This window comes from Poecilia reticulata, linkage group LG15, assembly GCF_000633615.1.
Source record: "Poecilia reticulata strain Guanapo linkage group LG15, Guppy_female_1.0+MT, whole genome shotgun sequence".
In the NCBI taxonomy this organism is placed as follows: domain Eukaryota; kingdom Metazoa; phylum Chordata; class Actinopteri; order Cyprinodontiformes; family Poeciliidae; genus Poecilia; species Poecilia reticulata.
In genome coordinates, this window is record NC_024345.1 from 21443058 (window position 1) to 21466061 (window position 23004).

A 23004-nucleotide genomic window follows, 5' to 3' on the forward strand; every position below is an offset into this window, starting at 1 on the left:
ACACTTGTCACTGCCGCCTCCTGCCTACGTCCGCACCGTCCCCCTCTCCATACGTCACCGCGCCGTCCCCTACACTTGTCACTGCCGCCTCCTGCTTAAAATACGGTAATGCACACAGGAGACTGCGATACGGAACCACAAGCAGTGCTTATACCGTATGCTATATTTTTGCATTTTTCATTGTTTTACATGTTGTAACAAGACATTCTTGGCACTTCCTTTTATAAAACTGTTTTGTGGTGAATACAATACTGTTCAGGTTGTTAATAAATGTTCATTTTATGGTTAAAACAAAAAATTCGACAATTTTTTTCCAATATAAGACATACCCCGAAAGTAAGACATAGTGGGGCTTTTGGGGATAAAAAGAAAGTAAGACACTGTCTTACTTTCGGGGAAACACGGTAGGTCTCCCATGCAGTCAGAACCACCTTTTTCTATCGTATCATTTTGTGTTGTTGTATCATATGACGGCGTTTTGTTGCCCAGTGTTACAATGAGGCCAAATGATTCATTTGAACTGACAGGAACACGGGAGACGCCACAACAGGGCCAACGAAAGAAAAGCTCATGTAAAGGTGAAGAGGTGCGAGCTATTTATCGTATTTTCATTTAGTTCCTCTGTCTGCTGGGTGTAATTAAGCAGCCATTGGCCTCATGATGCCTCGGAGAACTTGTCAAAGAGGAGTGTGAAAGTTAACAAGATGGTAATTTGTAGAGGAGGCGAGGGAATAAGAAAATATGAGGAGAGGGCTCAAGTGGGCCTTATTCTAATATTTTAACCAGTTTAATTGAAGAAAGCAGAGAGCACCACAGGCACTCGGACTGTTAATGAGGACAGTGCAGCGCTGATCATTTCAAATGCTCCCATCTGAAGCAGTGCATGGGCTGGTGAATACAATCAACTCATACAAAATGTGTAAATGTTGAATCACCCTTGCAGGAAACCTTGCAAAATATTACATATTAATGTATTATAAATACGAAAGACAAATGTATAAAAAGGTGCATATATTGTCAAAATATCCATTTTAGAAAATAATTGTTTTTACCAAAATAACCAACGGCATTTTACCAACACCAACAATCACTTTAACATAAACATAACTGAAGCATTTTTAATTCATACTTTACTTTTATGGATTTAACTATCAATTTTGAATTATTAACCCATTGCTTTCTGTTTCCCAGGGGCACAAATATAACCCAACACAAAGGAGCATTTATTTCAGCCAATTTTTAAAAACGTAAAGAGTTTAGAAATTTGAATTTGAGTAGGAACTCCAAACGTGGTTATATCCAGAGTCAAACCAATAATTCAAAATATGTTTAATGTTGGATGTGGTTTTTTGTCCTTGATGAATGAATATAATTAACTTGAAGGTCAGATGCATCTATAGTTTGCGGAGTGCGATTTATTTCCATCCAGTGCTACATTTATTTTTCACCAGGATCTTGAGGATGATGATGAGTCTGACCACTTTACAAAGCCTCGTCCAGAACACCAGAGCTTCTTCATGGGTTCAGGTCTGGACTGTGTTTTAGCCGACTGTAGAAATGACGCCTCATGCTTCCTGAAACAGTTTGAGCCTGATGAATCCTGGCTTTGTTTTCATGGAAAATCCCCGTCACTAGAAAAGAAACAATCCATTGATGGAAAAACTCACTCTTCAGGACATTCAGGTAGTTTGCTCTCCTCATGACGTTGCTGAACTTTGACCTGACCGACTGCAGCAACCCTGAGGGTTGTAGACTCTACAGGTGAATCACTCCATCTGTATCTTCTGACCCTGATGCCCTCCTCACTCTGGAAGAGGGTAAATCTGGACTCATTCGATCACATGACTTTCCTCCATCGCTCCAAAGTCCCATCTTCATGCTGCCTTCCGAGTTGAAGCCTTTTTCTCCTCTTAGCCTCTTAGTGGTTTTCTAATGGCTACAGATATTCAGTCCCAATCCTTTGGGTTCCCTTCACATTGTGAGTGGAAATCTTCTTACTTTCCCTGTTAAATAAAGCCTTGGACTCTACTGTTGGTTTTTCTTCAATTTGATTTCACAAAACATGAAGATTTGTTTTTCTGACCACATTTCTTCCCTGAAGACAATGATTCCATGCTTTCCATCCAGATTTTAATAATATGTTCACCCAGTTTTAGTAGTTTTAAATATCACCTTTAATGTTTTCTCTGCTTTAAGCCAATGAGCTGACCATTTCTCAATAGACCAACATCTTTTCTGTGACCACAGGATGTCATTTCACATGGTTGTTTAAGACAGAAAGTTACTCATTGCATCATCTGGAGTTTAGACAACTTGAAAGATAAAAGGCTTATCTGGTGATTGTCCAGGGGAGGCTTGTAATTCGCTCAGTAAGTCCCGGTAGAATATATTGTAGATGTTCTCTTATTGTTCTTACAAATATGCAGACTGTCACAATTGAGATTTATGATTTCGAATTGATTTTTTACTCTAAAGTTTTAAAAAGTGTAAAGTGACAAATATATGGATGCTGAAGTAAAAAGAGAACAGCACCAGAGCAAAAGACGGACCCAGAATGCAAAGCGTGTGGACAGGTTGGAGATGTTTGACCCCCCAAAGGCAGGTAGACGGATAAAAGACCATATCCATATTGCATGAAGTTAGACATGCACCACCTTCCTTCCTGCATGGCTCCTGTTGCAGCCCAGGAATTGTATTGATTTCTCCACAATGCCAGTGTTGTCCATCTCCCTGACTCTGCTGTGTGTCTCTCTGTTGTCTCCTTTCTAGGAAACACCAACAGTGTTTTTGCCCTGGACTACATCAGCGGCTCCCTGACGGTGAACGGCCAGCTGGACAGAGAAAACCCGCTCTACTCAGCAGGATTCACTCTCACTGTCAAGGTGAGTGGCTGAATGAGAGGCAGCTGAGGAGCGGAGGGGGGGGCAGAACCTGGAGAGCAGATCGAAACTCCTTCACAAGAGGATCAAGAGCTTTTGATATGTTAGTGTAATAAATCAATGCAGCGTCTGGACATGATACAGACTCAGAGGACTCACCAGCTGGCAGCGCACCCTGGATCTCTGTGTGCTCTGTGCTGTGACAGCCTGCCCTGGATTTACAATATGACCAATAGGCAATCAATGTGCCTCTAAATAATCACTAACAGGAGGTTCTATATACTCACTGGCAACTTTATTTGTTTATGCAAACTGCAAATCAGCATGGCAGCAACACAATACCTGTATTCATCCAGACATGTTAAAGGGGCAGTATTAGACATCCATCCATTTTCTTACAACTTGTCCCTTAGTGGGGTTGGGAGGGTTGCTGGTGCCTCTCCAGCTAATGCTCTGGGCGAGAGGCGGGGTCACCTGGACAGGTCGCCAGTCTGTCGCAGGGCAACACAGAGACACGCAGGACAACCAACCATGCACACACACACTCACACCTAGGGGCAATTTAGAGAGGCCAATAACCTGACAGTCATGTTTTTGGACTGTGGGAGGAAACCAGAGTACCCGGAGAAAACCCATGCATGCACATGGAGAACATGCAAACTCCATGCAGAAAGACCGGGAATCGAACCCAGAACCTTCTTGCTGAAAGGCAACAGCTCTACCAACTGCGCCACTGTGCAGCCCCAGTATTAGACATATAAAGCCATTTTATATCACAATCAAGTAACTATGTTACCTCAGTTATTATAAAAAATACTACATATATATCAAATATAACTTAAAAGAAACTGACTTTGAATTTAATGTCTAGAAATTGGGCCTCTGTCTCTTTAGAAACTTCTGCTTTTCCTGAAACTCCGCCTTCAGGAAGTCATCACAACATGGCTCCTCTATTAACCCTTTAGCAACGTTTTTACCAGCGTTGCTCTGAGATGTAGCTCCTGTAATGAGCTCAGTAGATGAGCATTTCTATCAGGTGTTTGCTAATTGCTGCTGAAGGAGCTGAGTGAGAGAGGGCTGGCTGCTCTGTGAGGCCACAGCTTGTAAACTGCAGCTCCGAGGAGGAGCTGCGTCTCGAAGGCGGTGCTAGGTTCACCCAGGCGCTCTGCACCGCTGAATGGTTACCATGGAGATTAAAGGATTTCGCAAACATGCATGAAAGAGTGAAGGCAGTAATCCAGGGATGTTTTTGATGAGGGAATAACATGAAGTGACGCCCAAAAATGTTGATTTTACACAATGCTGGCCCTTTACTTCACGTTCACTTGCTGGAGCTCAAACCAAGTGATTTGAATAGATTTGATGACTTTGAACAAAACATGGTCATTCAAAGTCAGATTAAGTAGAAGCTCATAGTTTGATGCATTTAATGAATTGGGTAAATATTTTGTAAACATTTTATTTGCCAATTACAGGTCAGAGCTGATCAAGGAGAAACGGGAAGATCCTAATCTCTGGCTGATTGATTTGTGTTTCTATTTATGGCATTAATTCACCCCCTTCTATTAAGTACAACCCAAGAAAATAAGAGCATCTTACAGCTTCACTGGTGTGTACTTAGAGTTCATAAAAAGATGATTTAGATACAGTTTGCTCTGAGGTTTAATACAAAGAAGGCTTGGCTGATGCATACCAGCTTCAGTCTGTCTTTTTAATTAAAATCAATAATTACAAACAAGAAAGTAGCCAACGTAAACATTGTGAAAAAGAGAAAATATAGTCCAAAAATGTATTTGTAACATATGGATTTTTTTCCTTCTAAATTTTCCCTGCTTCTGCTTTCTTACCTGCTGCTGGTATTGATTATGCTGTGCCATAGTAATACAACTAATTTCTCAACTTCAGGCAGCTTAGATAGCAGAGAACAGGCAGAGGTGGAGGTCAAACGATTCAGGAGAGTTTGGAGGCTAAGCTACTTTGATTACCCAGAGATGAGCATGCTGCTGGTGCCCACTCTGCTGCTCACTGTGACCTTTCTTATCAATAAAAGACAACACTTCACACCGATTTTCCAGGATTTTCGGGTTTTTTTTTTTTGGAGACTTTACATCTCCAATACTGAAGCAGCCAGAAACGGGGATTTGTGTTTGTGTCCTCTCAGAGGGACTCTTTCCCTCTTGAATCAGACTGAATGTGCTCTTCTGGCCTCAGTTTGAGGCAATTTCTATGATTGCTTGGAGGTCACCTGTTCACCTTTTGATCCAATAAATAAACAGCTGTAAATATCTTGTGAGATTGCGTGCTGACCGCCCTTATATAGAATGACATTTGGAGTCCAATCAAATTTCTTTTATACCTTTTTCTGTTTTTCTTTTCTGCCACTCTTTTGTTGCTCTCTGCAAGGCCACAGAGTTGAAGGATGATCGCAGTCCGTCAGACGCGACCGTGATGACCACCTTCACCATCCTGTTAATCGACAAGAATGACAACGCCCCAAAGTTCAACAGCTCCGAGTACCGGGTTCGCATCACTGAACTGGCCCAAGTGGGCTTTGCTCTGCCGCTCTTCATCCAGGTGGAAGATAAAGACGAGGTGAGCGAATCACTTCCTGCAGCATCATCACATGTTTAGGTTCTCTAGTAGGGTGGTGGCTCTTCTGGTCAAATGTCTCATGCATGGATAGATAAACGAGGGAATTATTTTTGTTGAAAAGTCAAATTAAGTGCATGCAGACACAAAGACAAGACGGAAAACTGTAGAGAAATTCTTTTTGCCTTTTGTTATACTGAAACAGATAATTACTTTCACAAATCAGACAAACTGGTTTATATCAGTCTGTAGAAACGACTCTAATGGCACCTCAACATCTTAACTGTTTCAAAATCTATTCATCTAATTTATCATTAGTTGTGTGTCATTCTGTCCGCTGTTTTAGCTTACAGTACTTGGCTAATGAATGCTAAGGCATAAGGGAGCGCTAAACGTGAATTCACGCATACTGTAGATTACGGGTTGAAATAATCACGGTTGTCTCAAACAAAAGTGTAGAGTTGATATCTGTACATACACTGTTGAGTTGAAGGTATATAATATCAGCATAACACTAATTTTTCAATAATTTCGTCACATTTGTTTTTGTTTTTTTTACCGCGGTCAAGCTCGCGCTAATGCTGCAGGTTATTTTCTGCTTCCGTTCTAAGCCCCGCCCCTCTCCCCCACTTCCTAGTTCACGACCAATCAGAGACTAGTAAATTTGTTCGGCTCTACGCCTCTTCCTCTTTCATACTTTAACTCTTCAAAATAAAGTAACATTAAGCTTATTTTTATAAAAAACAGTTTTAAGCTACATATTTGTACATTTTTAAACTTTTAATGCCAAATAAGTTTTAAACTCATTTTTAACACTAACAATGTTTTTAACACACTTCTTATTGAACTTTTTGGTTTGTACTTTGAATAGGCAACTCCAAAACATATACTTTGATTTAGCCATTCAGAGGGGGATTGCTGGTTATCTGCAGCTAATGGTTCTGCTGCTTGACCCAAATATGCCAGAGTTTAGGGTAGTGAAGATTTTCCTTCAGCGTAAGACCAGAACTCATCAGTCTTTGCATTACCACCATCATGTTTGGTGGTGGAAATATTGTTAGTTTCATGTCAGACACTCATTTTCCTAAACGTTCCACTTTTTTCACATCAGTATACAGAATATTTTTCCAAAATCCTGGAGATCATCAGCTTGTTTTGTGGACTGTGAGATGCTATGCAAGACGTTAGACGGCTACTTTACACAGTCTCATTTCTCTGTCGTGTTATGATCACTGACCTTAACTACTTTGGGTTTTTGTGTGACTCACAAAGACAATGGCTTCACTATATTAGGTAATTTGCATATTGTTTAGGTTGTGCAGTAAGCAGGTCTGTGTGTCTTTTGTGAATTTTATGCATTAAGAAAACAACTTGTTGGTTTATTCAGATTATCTGTCATGCAAAACATAACAAGAAACCCTAAAAGATCTGCAAGCTGACATATTTTTACCATATTTTCCACACTACACTTTCTATGATTAGTTCACTGACTATTTTGTTACTATTTTCATGTTAGATGTGTCTTCAAAATAACTATATCTGCTCATCAAAATGACATAACATCTGATTTGTTAATATGCAAAGCAGCCCAGCCTCAACCACCTGCTGCGTGTCGGAAGCCTATACGCTCTCTCTTTGCTATTTCCTCTCTCAGAAGAGTAAACACACACAAACGCAACAGAAGAATAACTTACTGGACTAATATTGTGCAAATATCTTGAAAAATGACTAAGCTAACTTACAAGTAACTTTTCAGCAATATATAAAAGCTTGTTGTAAGCCAATAAATTCCTTAATATGAATTAAAAGGTGCTATTTCTTAAAACAGAATCTCTTTGTAGAAAGAGATTCACCTTCCTGTTAGTAGGTGAATCTCTGCCTCAGGTTCAAGTCTTCTGCAGCTTCCAACAGGTTTTCTTCCAGTATTACTCTGTATTTCACTCCGTCTATCTTGCTCACATCATGATCCTGCCACCACCGTGTCTCACAATGGGTGTTGTGTTTGCTCTCCTCCATAAATAGGTTCTGTATGTAGGTCAGAAAGCTTAACGCCACACACTGTTGAGTAGGGCTTATTAACTCTGAGTTCTAAATTTTTGCTCATTTTAAATGTTCAATGAACAAAGACTTCTTTATTTTTTTAAATAGTTGCTAGTTAGCATTAGCATTGTGATCTAATATGATCAGTATACTTTCCACTATATGCATTAACCTTTAGACACTAATTTGTACAGAGAAAACTGTTTTTATATCTGCTGTGCTCCCTCTTTTCCTGCTCCTCTCACACATACACGCGCTCTCTCACCAGCGCATTGGACTCAACTACAATTTAATTTGCTCTGGAAGAGATGGGATAGAGCATCAAATTATACCTAACGAGGAAAATCAATCACCACGGGTGGAGATAAGCCGAAAGCTAGTCAACTCTGATTGATTCAGGCACAGCAGCTGCCAGGGTGGAATTTGACAGATAACTGCAAGTCAAGTGGATAGAGAAATAGGTGGAGACACGTGGAGAGCAGAGGAGAGAAGAAGGGAGGACAAGAAAAACCGAGATGATTGACCAGAAAGTCACCTGCAATGGAGGAAAGTTAGAAGTCTGAATTATTGGTGAGAGAGGGAGAGAAAATGCAAGAAGGGAAGATAGTGGACGTATTTAGAGCCAGGTCTGTTTATCCATTCAAATGAAGTTGTGTTTATGTCTGTGTGGCTCTATCAAGCAGAGACAAGAATACAGCGAGTGTGGCTGCATGTAGGGCTGGAGACGATCAAGGCGTTTTGCATGTGATAAGAGGCAGCTCTGTAAATTTGCATATATTCTACACAAACCGTGGTGATACTCAACTCTTTCCCAGGCTTTCGGCAAACTTGTCAATAATAGAGGTGCAGGAAAAAAAAAAATTTATATGGAATCACAATTTTTAGTCATGGGAAATATGAATTGATTAAAATGCTGACAAAATCAATTTAAAAATGTGTTTTGGTTGAATGTCTATGCCACTCCTATTTGCATACCATGTGTCCACTAACAACTGTATGTATTGTGAATAATTATTTCATATACCGTATATATTTTTTATTTTACAACAAGCCAGGCAGCTAAGCTAACCTAATGCTGGTAATTTAAATTGCAGAATTTTATTCAATGTAAACTGATGGAATCTGATACAGTATGGAACATAATCGATTGTTTGAATAGAAATAAAAAATCAGAATCATATCGAATCACTTGATACTGAAAAATTCACATCTCTGGATGTCATGTTGAAACGTTCAGGATGATTTATTCATGAAAAATGTGAAAAATGTTATTAATACCATTGCAAGGTATTAATGGCTCTTTCTTACTTCTAAAATTAGTCCTATATACTAGTCAGTGATACTTGCTTTGACGTAAACATTTTTTAAACAACCATCTGAATTGTAATCAGAGGACATAATGATATAGGTCATTTGGCAGTTGCCCAGGGTGGCATCAGAAAGGAGGGAACACAAGCGCCAGATACAACGACATGTCAGTCGTGCTTTGATCGAGTTTCCTGTTTGTTTTCAGGCTTTTGCAGTCAGTGGTACCTGTGTGTGTTCAGTATTGGTCCCTTGCTTGCTGCTGAGGATTGAGACATGTTTTTAGCGGAACTGCACTGCAATTTATCCATTTCAGAATCTCATTTTCTTATTTTAATTGGTTGGGGGGCAGCAGGAGGAGAGGCTCGCCCAGGGCGCCATTCATGCGATAACTGCCACTGATTATAACCACAAACTGGAATGTGTTTTATGTGACAGACCAGCACAAAATAATGCATAATTGTAAAATAGAAGGAAAACGGATGCATGGTTTTTAATATTTTCACCGGTACATACCTGAAAGGTGAAGCATGTTTTTTGTTCAGGTCCTCTGTGTAAATACTGGGCTGAACCACGTTTGACTGACATTATGGTTGAGTGTCTGTTGGGGTTTGTTTCTATCAGCTTTGCTCATGTAGATGGGGAATCTGTGAACATCAACATTCAGGTGCTTGTAGGTCTGCACTTTAATTGCACCATTAACACATAACATGCTTTGATCTAAAGCAGTCAGTCTGTCGTCAAACTCTTCATCCTGCAAAGTTTAGATTTGACCCTGAATTCTTCATTATTACACTTAATATACTAAGGAGGTACTATGTGGATTTTAATCCACTCTATAGGGAAACTTAAAACACTGAGGACACCAGTGACTGTAGACTTGACTTGGTCACCCTGATGTAAACCATCCCACTCAGACTTACCTCCTGCTGGAAACCAAACCCACTGAGAAACCGACACTAGGAAATGACAGATCCTTGATCAGAAATGTAGCATTAGCGATACCAGCCACCGAAGTCAAATCAATGGCAGATGCCAGAAGCAGCAACATTAAATCCTACCTGAAGCTGTTGGCTAAGACCCAAAACACGTTGGATCCATTTTAGCATCCGATCTGACGTAAAATACGGTCAGATGACGTACGCAGCAATTAGAACAGGTTAAAGTTAATGCAGATTTCTCACAGTTCCCTGCAACTGCATTTCCAACAGTCAGACCAAAGTAAACTGAGGTCCATTTTGTTCAGAGCTACTCGGCAATTTGACAGTAATGTTATGAGTGAGACAGAAAGTGAGCCACAGTGGAAAAGTAAAACACGTCTGCTTTGGGGGAAAATACAACCTTGCAAAACATAAGTAGAGAACTCACCCATGGTAGAACCTCAGGAGTACAGAAAGAAATGAAAAAGAAAAGGCAATTTTTGTTCGACCAGCTTTCAGTTCACCGCCGGCTGGACCGGCTTGTGTTTACACTGGCAGGATTTCAGGTACATACTGCCGCTCTCACGAGTCCAGCAGTCCATAGAGGGACTGGTCAGAGCAGGAAAAGTCGGATTTAAGCTGCGAGTTTTAGACCTAAGGATAAGAGTCAATACAGCAGGAACGTTAATCGATCAGAGGTGACTAAAGTTAGTACTGCTTTTGTGTAAGTTAACCAAAATTACATCAGACTTTTCTTTGGTCCTCAGCCTGATCTTCTGACCAGGCTGAGGACCTGGTCAGATCAGGCTGACCAGGTCCTCAGCCTGGTTGACCAGGCTGAGGACCAGGCTGACCAGGTCCTCAGCCTGGCTGACCAGGCTGAGGACCAGGCTGACCAGGCTGGTCCTCAGCCTGGTCATTTACAGCAAGTGTCATTTACAGCAAGTAAATGACACTTGCTGTCATTAACCTGCTGGTTGTCAAGGTGATGTCCTGAAAACGATGATTGGTGTTCTCTTCTTGGTTTGTGGCAAACTGTAAATAGAAACTTGCATGTTCCTTCTGCAGCAGTGGCTTTGTCATTACGTCTCTTCCATTAATGCCATGCTTGTGAATTGCTTTGCTAACGATGTTAGTCTTCCATGTTAGCTGTGGATCTCTGCAGCTCCTCCAGAGTTACCACAGGCCTGTTGACTAGTGACAAAACACTTGGTGACGTAGATTTAAAACTTAAAACCCATCTGCTTACTTTTAATTGTTCATAAGGAACTAAAACAATATCATTTTTATTTTCTAACACATTTAGTTTCTGTTATTGGCTTTAAACCTCCATGTTATTCTCAACACAGTCGTTCACAGCTCGGTACACCTGTGCTGTAATCTCACTTTCTCTAAGTGTGAGGAAATACAGAGAGACATTTAATTTCTCTCTGTCTCACATTGTTACTTCTCGCTCTGTGTTTGATCCTTTCTGCTCGGCTGGCATCTTTAAAACTTTTCCTGCCAGAACTTGTCATTGAACTTTGTGGCAGTCGTGTCTGACAGGATGCTTTTATTGGGGGCTTCTAGAGGCAGTCGCAAATGGACGGGCAATTACGTTTATGGGCAGTTTGAGGTGACATCCCTGCATATTGGATGGTCTTTTAAATAGGAGCCATCAGCTACAATGGTTCTCCCAGAGCTGAAAACAAAAACAAGGGGGCTATTTGAACTGTCAGCATAATGCCAGCCGACCACTCCACTCGTCTCCCTCCGTTCGCCACAATGACTGTGTGATTGGCTGCCCTGCAGCTTTATATATCAAACACAGGAGCGCTTTGGCGAAGGTTTCTTACCTGAAGACAGCCAGAGCTATTTCAGTGCTGTGATGTCACTCCCCAAATTGGTTTAGATTCCCTTGTGATGCTTTCACTCTGTAAAAGTTCTGCTGCAGGGAGACTTAAGAGAAAGATCATTTTATTTTTTGGGTTTCATGTAAACTGATCAGACAATTCTAAGCTTGTTCTAAACAGCAGCCCACTACTTCATCACATAGTAATTCTAACAGACTTCCCAGTTCAGATAATCTGCATATCATAAACATTGTGTTGGCAACTTGCACAGTGTCAGCTGGAAACAGAAAAACAGGAAAATGTGTCTGTATTGAGGCAGATAGTCATGGTTGTCATCTACGTTCACATCAAGCTTTTTTCTGCTCATAAGTCATAAAATACAATGATTATAGCTCAGTGTTTTAACAGCCTTTGCCTGCTTGGTGATCATTCACTCAGCCTTAATTCAAACACATTTGTGAATAAGTTTTTTGGGTTTATTATACACTAGATCAAAGAATGAGTGAGAATGAATAGCCCTGGCAGTATAGTTGAGATATACAAGACAAAAAATATAAAGTCTGGACAATAACTTTTAGCCACAGATAGTTTTATATGTGTTTTTTTTTATGTTTTCCTATATTTTTCTTTCTTTTTATGTAGCATATATATATATATATATATATATATATATAGTTTAATAGCAAATAAACATATGCAAGCTGGATGCAGCGTCCCCTGCCATTGGTGCAGAATTAATTCAGGCAATAAAAACATGCATTGATTGTACGCAAGGAAATGACTACAGAAAATAGCTGCTCTACTAAAACTTGCTCATAACTACAGTTGGAGCAATAATTAAAAAGTTTAAAACAAGTGAAAGTGTCAGAAACGAGGATGGATTACGATCCAGGTTTTCATTTTGTTACAGTAAGAAGGATGGAAATGGAGGTAAAACAAGGGGGTGATTCCACAAACACGACATCTCAGTCCCACAGGGACGAATCTAAACATGGAGTTTGCTGAACTCCTCTGGGAACCGAGCAACTGTTTGCTTTTGACTGATGCAACTAAGATTGAGCTTTTCAGCAGCAACCAAAGGATGAATATGTGGGGGAAAGCTGTTCAGTCACGGAGGAGGATCTGTGATTATGTTGTCCTGGAAGGCCTGTCAGACTGCAGGGCATCATTAACTGTCAGGATATTATTCAAACTGAATGCTCTTTTATGACCTTTTCTCTCTTCATACCTAAATAACACAAACATTCAGTAGACTGGGCTAAAAAGAGAAAGTCTATCATGGTATCAATCGTTTTGGTGGAGATCTAGCAAATGTTGCACTGCAGTTGGACAACAGCACTAGATCATCATTAACCAGATCCTCCACTAAACATCCAGTCCTGCAGCATCCTGGTTCAGTGGCTTCAGGATTTCATCTAAAATCTCTCAAAGGGGAATTTTGCTCTCAATAAACGTAGGATTAGTTGTGTTTGTTTACAGTTTTTCAGTGTAAGAAAATTCAAAAGACAAATTTTAGAGGGTTTTTTTGTCAGATGCTCTGAAATAGACACATCGCTCTTTGACTTTCCGAGCTCCTGTTTTATTTGTGTTTCAGTTTTGAAATGTCCTTCTCATCCTGTCTGTTGGCAGGGGGTGAACAGCATGTTCCAGGTGTTTCTGACTGGAAACAATTCGGAGTACTTCACCATCTCCCCCACGGCGGTGCAGGGGCGTGCCGACATCCGTGTCAGGGTTGCCCTGCCACTGGACTACGAACAGATTCGGAGCTTCAGCTTCTCAGTCAGTTTTCTTTCTTCTTTTGGGTGATTTTGCAAAATGTCTTACTACGTTTCTTCACAGAAAATATTTCTGGTTGTGGGACTCCAGTTGAGACAAATACATTGCAGCAAAATAATGGAAATTCTTGTTAATATGAGAAGAAGGATGATAGAGGAGCAATTTAAAAACTCATCAGATCTCAATGGGGAAAAAACTCATTTTGGATAAATATCCTTATATTGTTTTGATGATATGTTAGGAATTAAAGATGCAGCATCATTGAGTTAGTTTGTTTATTTGGGTCCCTATTAGCCATTAGTAAGCTACATCCAAAGACATCATACAAACTGTACTTTTTTAATAAATCTTTGATATTTGCTATTTTTTCTAGTCTTTGATAACAGTGATATCAAATGTACATGTCAGGCCTTCAAACGAGACACATCATTAGACATCAGTGGTAATTAAAATGTGCTAACTGAGAAGATTTTTGTATTTTTCAGGGGATTTGACATTTAAAGGCTAAAAGGTCATTTGTGTCAGCCCTCCACAAACCCCGTGGGAAACCCCGTCTCCTTGAAACTTCGGCTTAGGGCTAACTGTGGAGGGCAGGCGGGGCGTTGGGGTTCAGGCTTACCGTGTTTGAATGTCATCTGAAGATTCAGTGTTACATCAGCATGTCGTTCTGGTCTTTATGCATTCTGTTTACCCTTCCTCGCTGCACTTCATCAGCTTTATGCCAACGAGTCCATGTCGGATCACGTGGGATTTGCACGCGTCTTCATCGAACTGATCAATGAAAACGACAACCGGCCCATCTTCAGCAAACCTCTGTACAACATCAGCCTTCCAGAAAACACGCCACCGGGAACCTCGCTGCTGCTCGTCCTGGTGAGTTTCTCACACTCTGGATGCTATAAATTACTCATAGGGTGGTTTTTAGTCATGACTTTTACGCTGCTTGTTTCATTAGGAGTAAGAGTCTTCCAGTTGTCTTCCACTTCTGACTGCGTCCGTTGGGAGACTTCGGTGTATGTGGGGTTATTTATGGCGACCGAAGCAAGGCTGCCTCAGATGAAAGTACTGGGCTGTGGTTAGCTTAATGGCATTCATTGCAGTCATTTAAGGAAAATCCATTGTAGTGTTTTCTCCAGTCATCTTGTGCGGAGGGAGCATTGTTTTGGCAGGATAAAGGATTCTGGTGATTACCCTGAAACTGCTGCTTATGGCTGCAAATTGAATCCTTGTGTTGTACATTTAAACTTGTTTGCCGTTTACAAAAATGAAGCCCATAACAGCACTGCAGGAATAACGCTTCAAATTGGATTTCTATTTGCCTTAAAATTAGCTTTTTACACTGACCTAACATTGCAGATGTAAATAAAATGACAAACAGCTGTGTTCATTCCCTGCAGGCCTTAATTATTTGGCTTTTCTTCTGCCAGGTGAAGTGATCTTTAAACCAGCCCTTCAGTTTCCATTCGCTGCAGCAGCCGCAGCAGCCGCCATGTTTTAACCGTATCGGAAAATATCTCCAAGAATCTCCCCATAACTCTACATTATTATTCATTACCAGTCACTTCTGTGACAATCCGCAATTCACTAGATACAAGTGCCAAAAAACATGGTGTGAAAATCAATAGTGTTTATAGACTGGGCGCTCATGAAATGGAGATTGGATGGCCTAATACCCGATACGTCTTGCTGATGTTGGCCCCATGCCGGAGCGTGTGGCCCGCCTTTGAATCCTGATTGCTGGCAGCCGAGCGCCAGCAGACTGTAAACAGAATGAGATGTGACACTTTGTGTGAGATCTGTGCTCTGGCATGAAGTGTGTCACCTCAACGCTGCTGCTGTGGGAGAAAACAAGGCGCGGAAAGGCAAGCTTTTCTGCAAACATGGTTAATGCTTCTGGTTTGATTAAACTTGATTACTGGAATACAGATACAAATACAAGTCTTAGAGCAGTTTTATCACATTGCAGATAAACATTGAACTTGTGTCAGAGATGCAGGAGCCCTGCAATCATAACGTAGTTTGACAACATTTCAAAAGTCTTTCGTCAGTAAAAGGAGAATACAGCATGAACGGAGGAACAGGAGGTTTCCTGTGTGTTTTTATTTTCACACGCACACACACACAATTTCCAGCAAGAGAAACGTCTAGGCATCAATTTATTTGTCTTTGAATCTGAGCAATCAGATCTCAGCGCAGTCCCGAAGCCTCCTGGCTGCTCTTTGCATCTGTAGTTCATTTGAATCTTTAGTCGCTCCAAACCACAAGCTGGAACCAGAAGATGGGATGTGACTGGGACCACAGCCAACCTGTAATTAAAGTATTCACAGCTCTACAGAATCCATCCAGTTCTAAAACGGTTAATGAGGAAATTATGTTTTATTTATATAAAATATTATGTATTAATGATGTCAGAATGAATTTGTGTCTATAGGGATGAAAAAATGGAAGACTTTTGAGACTCCTGCAGCATTTTTGAAAACTTGATCTACGTATATAATTAAAACAAAGACTTGTAGTTTGTGTTTCTGGTAAATATGTAGAATAGATTTAAATAATCTCCTAATTTCTGCTCTCATTATGGTGACGTCCAGCTCAGGGTGGTGATATAGACTTAAAGTTTTATCACAATATTTTGTTGTGCTATTATGATAATGATAAAACTATAAGAACTATTTATTAATTCTCTTTTAGATAGCTATATGACTGCTTATACCCCACAAACACAAAAACTGCTCTTAAAAAATATTCCTATTTGTAATACACGTCTTTAGGACACCAGTCACATAAAGAAGTGTATCACTAAGCTGCACACAGTAAATGCATTTAATCATATTTTATAATTTATTGATTTTTTTTTATACTCTTATTGAATAAACAGTGGAGAAAAGAGACAGTTTGTAGGGGAGAAGGTCTAGACATCATTCATTTTAATTTATCATTTCAATAATCAAAATTATTATGATCAGAAGACATTGATTATGATAATTGATAAACGATACAATAAACTCCCACCATACTTCTGCTCCCTGTAGTCAGTGATAATGTGCCGTTGATGTGTTTTTATTAAGATGAGTATTTCTGATTATTAAATGATATAATGTTCAGCCTTTAATAAAAATCATGGATATTTTTTGTTTCTATCATTAACAAACGTACGTTTATCTCTCTGCTTCGCTGTGTTGATGGTTGGGATGTTTGTGTCCATCTGAATCTATAAGCTCCAGTCTGTCCAGGCTTTTTTGAGCAGATTTTGGTTCTTTTTTTTATTACAGATGCATTTACAAAGAAAATCCCAGGTCAACATGAAAGTGTGGCAGAATTAATGTGATCTTGACTGGACATAATGTGTGTATCCTGCATGTAAGTGGATTAAACACACAGAACAGGCTGTGTAATCAGCCTGAAGGTCACATGGTGGTTAAATCCACGGCCGTCGCTCTCTGGAGGCCACCTCTTCATTAATTCCTGCACAAAATTAACATTTACTTTTTATTTTGCAGTTTTAGGTTCTAGTTATGTTTGTTTACCTTTGTTTTAAATAATTTGTTGACCTACACAGCAGTAATCTATTAACAGTCCGGTGTTTATCCCAGTGATTAAACAGATCTGCCTCGTACATGCTGTGTGTGAACAATGAGGTGTTTTATTAATTCCTCACCCAGAATAATGAATTTATCCTGCTTGGATCCTGACCTTTGACCTGAACATCCAATCACATAACACCTATAATAAAAACCCCATTACTCACCAAAACTCTGAGCTGCCAGGAGGAGAAAGTTACAGTAATGAATAACAGACATAAATTACGATTAGCGTCTATAAATGTCTATCCAGCAGGAGCAGGGAAGAATCCTCCACTCAGTAAAGTATGAGCTTGTAGACGAAACATTCATCACTTCGTCTCAGCTCCACACAGTCTGTACAACACTCAGCACCGGATGGATAAAAGAAATAATCGGAGTGTGATGCGACGTCTTCACAACCTGGAGAAGGACTGCTGTGCTGAGTAAACTGTACGGCTCGGCTTTATGAATATTACAAACACATTTTCTTTATGGGAGTCCCTGTTGGGTATAGAGAGGTAGATGAAATGTCATCCCAGCAGACAGATGGACACTATAATGAGGTGAACGACTGCGATACCTGAAAACCATTAGCAATCTAATAGTGAAACAGAGCCAAGAGCTGAGGCCACACTGTTAATAAGGAATGAAAGGAGGCGAATCTTCTGAAACCAGAGGAGTTCAGGGAGGGACACGGCGGCGGCAGCAAGCAGGAAAAGACAGGAAAAAATTAACTCACAGTAAATATTTATAGTGACAAATCAGGCTTTGTGTAACCACCAGTGGGCAAAGAGAAATGATGGTTCTCTGTAGCAGAAACGCTTACAAGAAATATTGAAAATGCAATTAATTTCGCTAAAAAATGCTAAGTTAAAATCTATGTAATAGATTCATCAAAAGTATTTAAGTTTAAACTTTTAAGGAAAGAGATCAATTTAATGCAATTTGTGGAACACAGCTGTAACATGAACGTGTGAAAAGTGGGAATACTTTTCATTTATGGGGCGTCGATGTTCGTTTCTGAAAGCTGATGGATTCATTCAAATGGAGCTGGACAGCAAACGACCGTCTGTGTGTTTTTCTTGTAAAGTCTGAAGAATTTGGAGTTTTTTCAAGTCAGATGTTTTGTTGAAAAGTCATCAGGGTCTGAATAGATCTGAGGTTTCAAGCAGAAATATTCTTCTGGATTTTTAGAAATGAATGATTTAAAGTATCGTTTCCTGTCTTTTCCTCTTACTGTCACAACCCTTTTCATTTCAACACTCTCTATGGAAGTAACTCAGAGTTCCTCCGGTCTTTTCCCACATTAAAGCCGTCTCTGGTCTCCCCTCCAGTCAGGAGGTGTTTTCCAGGAGTTGACTGTGTGATTGGAATAATGAAATGAATTTATCTCTGGAGCCGCCGCGGCTGTGAAGACATCCCCGCCACTTTGTTGGAGTCATTGTTAAAAAGTGTTCAGCTCGTATCTCTTGCCGGTTTGCCGTGTCTCTTATCTGGTGGTCTGCAGATAATAGAAGCAGGCAGTTCAATCTTGTCACCACGCAGCGTTTGCTTTGAGCGCCCCCCACCTGTTGGTTAATGGTTTAGAGAAACAGAGGAGTCTTAGCAGCGCGCTCCCCGTTATCCAATTCATGAAAGTGTCCAAAAAAACTAAAACATGCTGCAGTTAGCTTCAGGCAGCAGCCTGGACTTAACACTGATCTCACAGCTTTGTGTGTCTGGCATGAACACTAATGAGAATATATGCACCACTGATTAGTTTTAAAGGTATTAAATATATGCTCTTGCATAAAGGTCACGCTTGTCAACATTTAGTCATATTTTTACAATTAAGTGTCAGGACCGTTGTGGATTAAAAAGTGGCCACAGAAGAAATGAATCTAACTGATTCATTTATTATTTCTACATTTTTACAAAACTGATATTCTGTGATATGCAAAATTATAAATTTGCAAGAAAAAATGTTTAATGTTCTATGAACAAAGGCGAAAATTAACTTAAAAAATTCATATCCTCTGTTGTCAAAGAGTCGGAAGTTTATACAAATTTTCCAACATTGTAAAGTCAGAAATTTGTCATAAAAAGATTTGGATATTATAAAGTCAGACATTTAATGAAAAGAAAATGTCAGCAGTTTTCAAATGTCTAAGTATAGTAATACATTTATGGAATCTACACATGTTCCAGTGACATTTATGACATTAAAGAATTTTCAAGTTTTTCTCTGTAAATATGTGAAATTAATTTCTGATTTTCTTGTTTTTTTTGTCCTACACGGCCAATTTATTTATTTATTTATTTGGTAAAACTTTATTTGAAGGGGGGTGAATAAGACTGCCATGACGCTTTAATAAACATGTCATGAACATGAATAAGCCTTCATGAATATTTATGACTGTTGTCATAAAGTGTCATTCGGTAAATTATGACACTTTAATACAAAGGTGACATTATTCAAAATGTATTTGTTATGACAACTTGACATTAACCAAGAAATAATTATTTATTGGTTAATAAATAACCTTTGTTATAAAAAGTACTACTTTTTATAACAAAGTGTTACTTTGTTATAAAAGTATTACTGATTGCACTTTAAAAATTAGGTAACTTTATGTTATTAAAGGTAAAGTTTAAACAGTATTGATTTATTATATCAACCAGTCAAATGTTTGGATTGGAAACTGGATTATTGGTCTCAGTTCAGTTTAAAAAAATAAAAATAAATTCCGTATCAAGTTCAACACCAACATTGGATCAGATTGGTTCTTTCTAGACGTTACTGATCTTTTACTGATTTAAACATGAATTCAATCTTCAGATAAACCATAAAGTTTACCTAAATGATAAAACATTTAGCTGCAGCAGGTGATGTTTTATTGGAGACAAACAGGAAAAGTCCTGTTTTAGTAAAACTGTTTCCTTACCACACTTCTGTAAACCTGAGAGTCGAACCGAAAACATTTGAAACGCATATAAGAGCCACTAAGAAGTTAGGGGGAGAGACAAGCCGTCATCATGGCCTCCATCACTCAGACTGTCAGCAACTGTACGTCTTCACTGCGGTTCTGTTTGTTATCCCTGCGGTCGTGTTTAGACGTGCAAAACAGAGACAGAATCTGTTTGCTGTTCTGCGTTTGGCCTTCGGGTCATCTGTATTTTGACAGCAAGCTTTGACAGCCAGTAATTGGTTTCCTTTTCTGCACTTCTCAAAGCTCTTGCGGAAAAAAAAAAAGCAATTTTAGGAGCCAATCAATTCAAATTCAGACTCAAACAGGATAGAAAAGCGGAGCAGCTTTAACCTGCTGCCCAGCCTGAGATGAAGGATAATCTGCAGCTGAACTCTCTCCTCCGTTTAACCTGAGTTTAGACTCTAAGCTGCTGCCTGGAAAACTCAGCCAGTCCTCTGATTTCATCTACAGCTCAGAGTGGAGTTTATTTCTGAACAGTAAACGGTTGGACTAACCTGAGAACATCACACATCTCTGTTCATGTGGATCCGTTTCAGATGTCAGCAAACATACACAGATACACACACACACACACACACACACACACACACACACACACACACACACACACACACACACACACGCATGCAGGCGCCTGGTGTTTGCCTGCTGGCTTCACCTCTCTGATGGGAAGAAACACATCATTTAACCAAACTGGTCAGCTGAGAACTAATTTCTCTTTTGTAGTTACTGCCTGAGGACCCCGAGGTTTGCAGAGTTTATATTGGCAATCAACAATAGTGAGATTTTCCATGCAGAACCTTCTTGAAAACTTTGGATTTCAACGCTGATTTTCTGCTACGCTGTTGCCTTCTTACCTGAAGAATCTCTGCACTGTTGAGCATCAAAGGAAGAAAGAAGAAAGTGTAGTTATTTGAAAATACACAGAGATATTAATTTTGATTACAATGAATGAAATTACTAATTTTGCAAATCAAAACCAAATATATGTTTGCTGACTTTTTGGATTTGAAAAAGTAAAATGTGATCCATTGAAGTAACATCTTCTCCATCATAACAGCCATCAGCATCGACGCCCCCTGGGGGTGTGATCTCTGCCTAGAGAGCGATATTTACAGAAACTAGTCATCACAAATACAATCGGTTCCTGCTAAAATAGATCTATATTTAGTGTCAGTACACTGTGAGCACTTGAAACCAAAGTCAAATTCCTCGTTTGCGCACAATTATGGCCAATAAAGCTGGTTTTGATCCTGATCTACCATTCAGTTTTACACTTTACACTCATCACCTCAGTGTAAGCATGTATGTGTGTTTATGTAGGAACGTCAGTGGAAGACAATCTAAGTGCTATTGCTGAATTTGAGTCTTTCTTGAAGTTTAAGTTGAAGGGTGCAGGGTTAATGCAGACTAATGCCACTAACAGTAACTATAATGATAAATCTTAAACCTGTTTCATGTAGATGTGTGTATTTCTCACTGCTCAGCATGTTTTCATCCTCTGTGCTGGTAACATTCATGGATTATTTCCTGATTTTTCAGTTGGAGGAAGAAATCTGGTCACTTCTTGTCCTCAGTGAGTTGAACTCTGAATTAATTTCCTCCTGACGCGACTTCTGACTGTCTACGAAGAGAAAATCATTCAGAGTTGGTAAAAGTGAAACTGTGAGATTTGTGGCTCCTGCAGGCAGATCTTGGTCAGTATTGAGAAAACTGAAGCTTGTCCCTCAGTGTTGAACGCAGCTAGAGAAAGATTTTGAAGTGTTGTGAAGTGTTTGTCATGTTTCTGTCAAATTGTGCAGTCGGTCAATGAAAACACAGCTCCTGCTGTGTTTTTGTCTAATTTCCACAATAATCTTCAGTCTATGAATGCGAAACACACTGTACTGACTGTATTGTCAGTATTTATCAGAGCAAAGGAGGAACATTATCTCACCTCCCTTTCTATCTGAGCTACCATTATCTTTTAGATTCCCATTGTGGCGATCACAAGCACCATTAGGAACTGTCTCCAGCTTTAATATCCACAGCTTTTCTCATTAAATCTTACCCTTTCTCTGCACCCCACCTCTTTAACTTTACCATTACCTCAAACTTCCACACTATAAAATTTTTAAGCTGCCATGGTGACTAGGGGCAAATGCATAATACCCTTGTGTCATGGACTCAGGGCCATGGCGTGAAGTGACAGCAAATCCCTGCACATAGCAATCTGAGCCATCCATCTGAATGAAGGCCCTCTGTGTCTGAAGTTGAAAGTCTTTGGCAAGCAGTTGGCAAAGTGACTGGGCCACGCTGTCATGGTGATTGTTTGTTGGGAGAAAGTGAGCGGGTCGGTGAGTGATTGAAGAGGGAGGAGGAGGGAGATGGCTATCATCTTTCTCTCCATTCCGGCTGCTGTGCGCTGCTGCAGTGAGAGGGGCTGGGCTGTAGAGGCAGCAGCGGCTCCAACACTCAACCCAGCTGCTGTCACCGCTTCGATAGCTGTCACATTAACACCCCTGCTGCTATCACTGGAGCACTTATGGACCTGTCAGTCACCTGGGAGCAGAGGAGGACGGGAGGCATTTAGGGGCAAGGGTGTGCTAAAGGAGATATGTAGAGTAGAGAGGAGACAGTGGAGCTGCAGGCACGCTCTGATGCAGAGGAAAAGGCAAAGTTTACGCAAAGAAAATGCAGGAATAATTGAAAACATTGGATGTAAAAATGTGGAGAGCTCTGTTAAATTCAGTGTAGTCTTCAAAAGATTTGATATTAAAACGTATCATGCATATTGTGCATTGCAAAAATATTCATACAGCGTGAAGTAAAGTTTGTACATTTACGTCACAATAAAACCACAAACTTCAACTTATTCATTTGTATTGAAACAATCTAATTTGTAATGTGTGTCTTTGCTGAACTTTTGGTTTAAAAACAATAAAAAACATAATACAAGATGAGAAAAGCAAATAAAAACATAACATAATTAAAAAATATTGCTTAAATGGAAAAGTTACTAAGACAACTAGTGCTAAACTGTCCGTTGGAGCAAAAATGTTTAATCTCACACCGTTAATGGGTTTTTTTCCACATTTTTAGCATCTAGAACTTGAAATGTTTCCATGTTCTTTGACAACCAGCTCAATCAG

General features: G+C 39.7%; 1 protein-coding gene across 2 annotated transcripts in view; it reads left to right on the top strand.

Annotated features, from left to right (window-relative positions):
• The window catches only part of cdh23 (cadherin-related 23), a 191421-nt gene that overhangs the window by 87756 nt on the left and 80661 nt on the right, over positions 1-23004 (top strand). For both annotated transcript variants that reach the window (XM_008430094.2, XM_008430095.2), the window contains exons 10-13: positions 2770-2882; positions 5283-5471; positions 13195-13344; positions 14056-14214. In XM_008430094.2, the coding sequence (XP_008428316.1) occupies positions 2770-2882; positions 5283-5471; positions 13195-13344; positions 14056-14214 (611 nt within the window). The remainder of the gene's footprint in view (positions 1-2769; positions 2883-5282; positions 5472-13194; positions 13345-14055; positions 14215-23004) is intronic.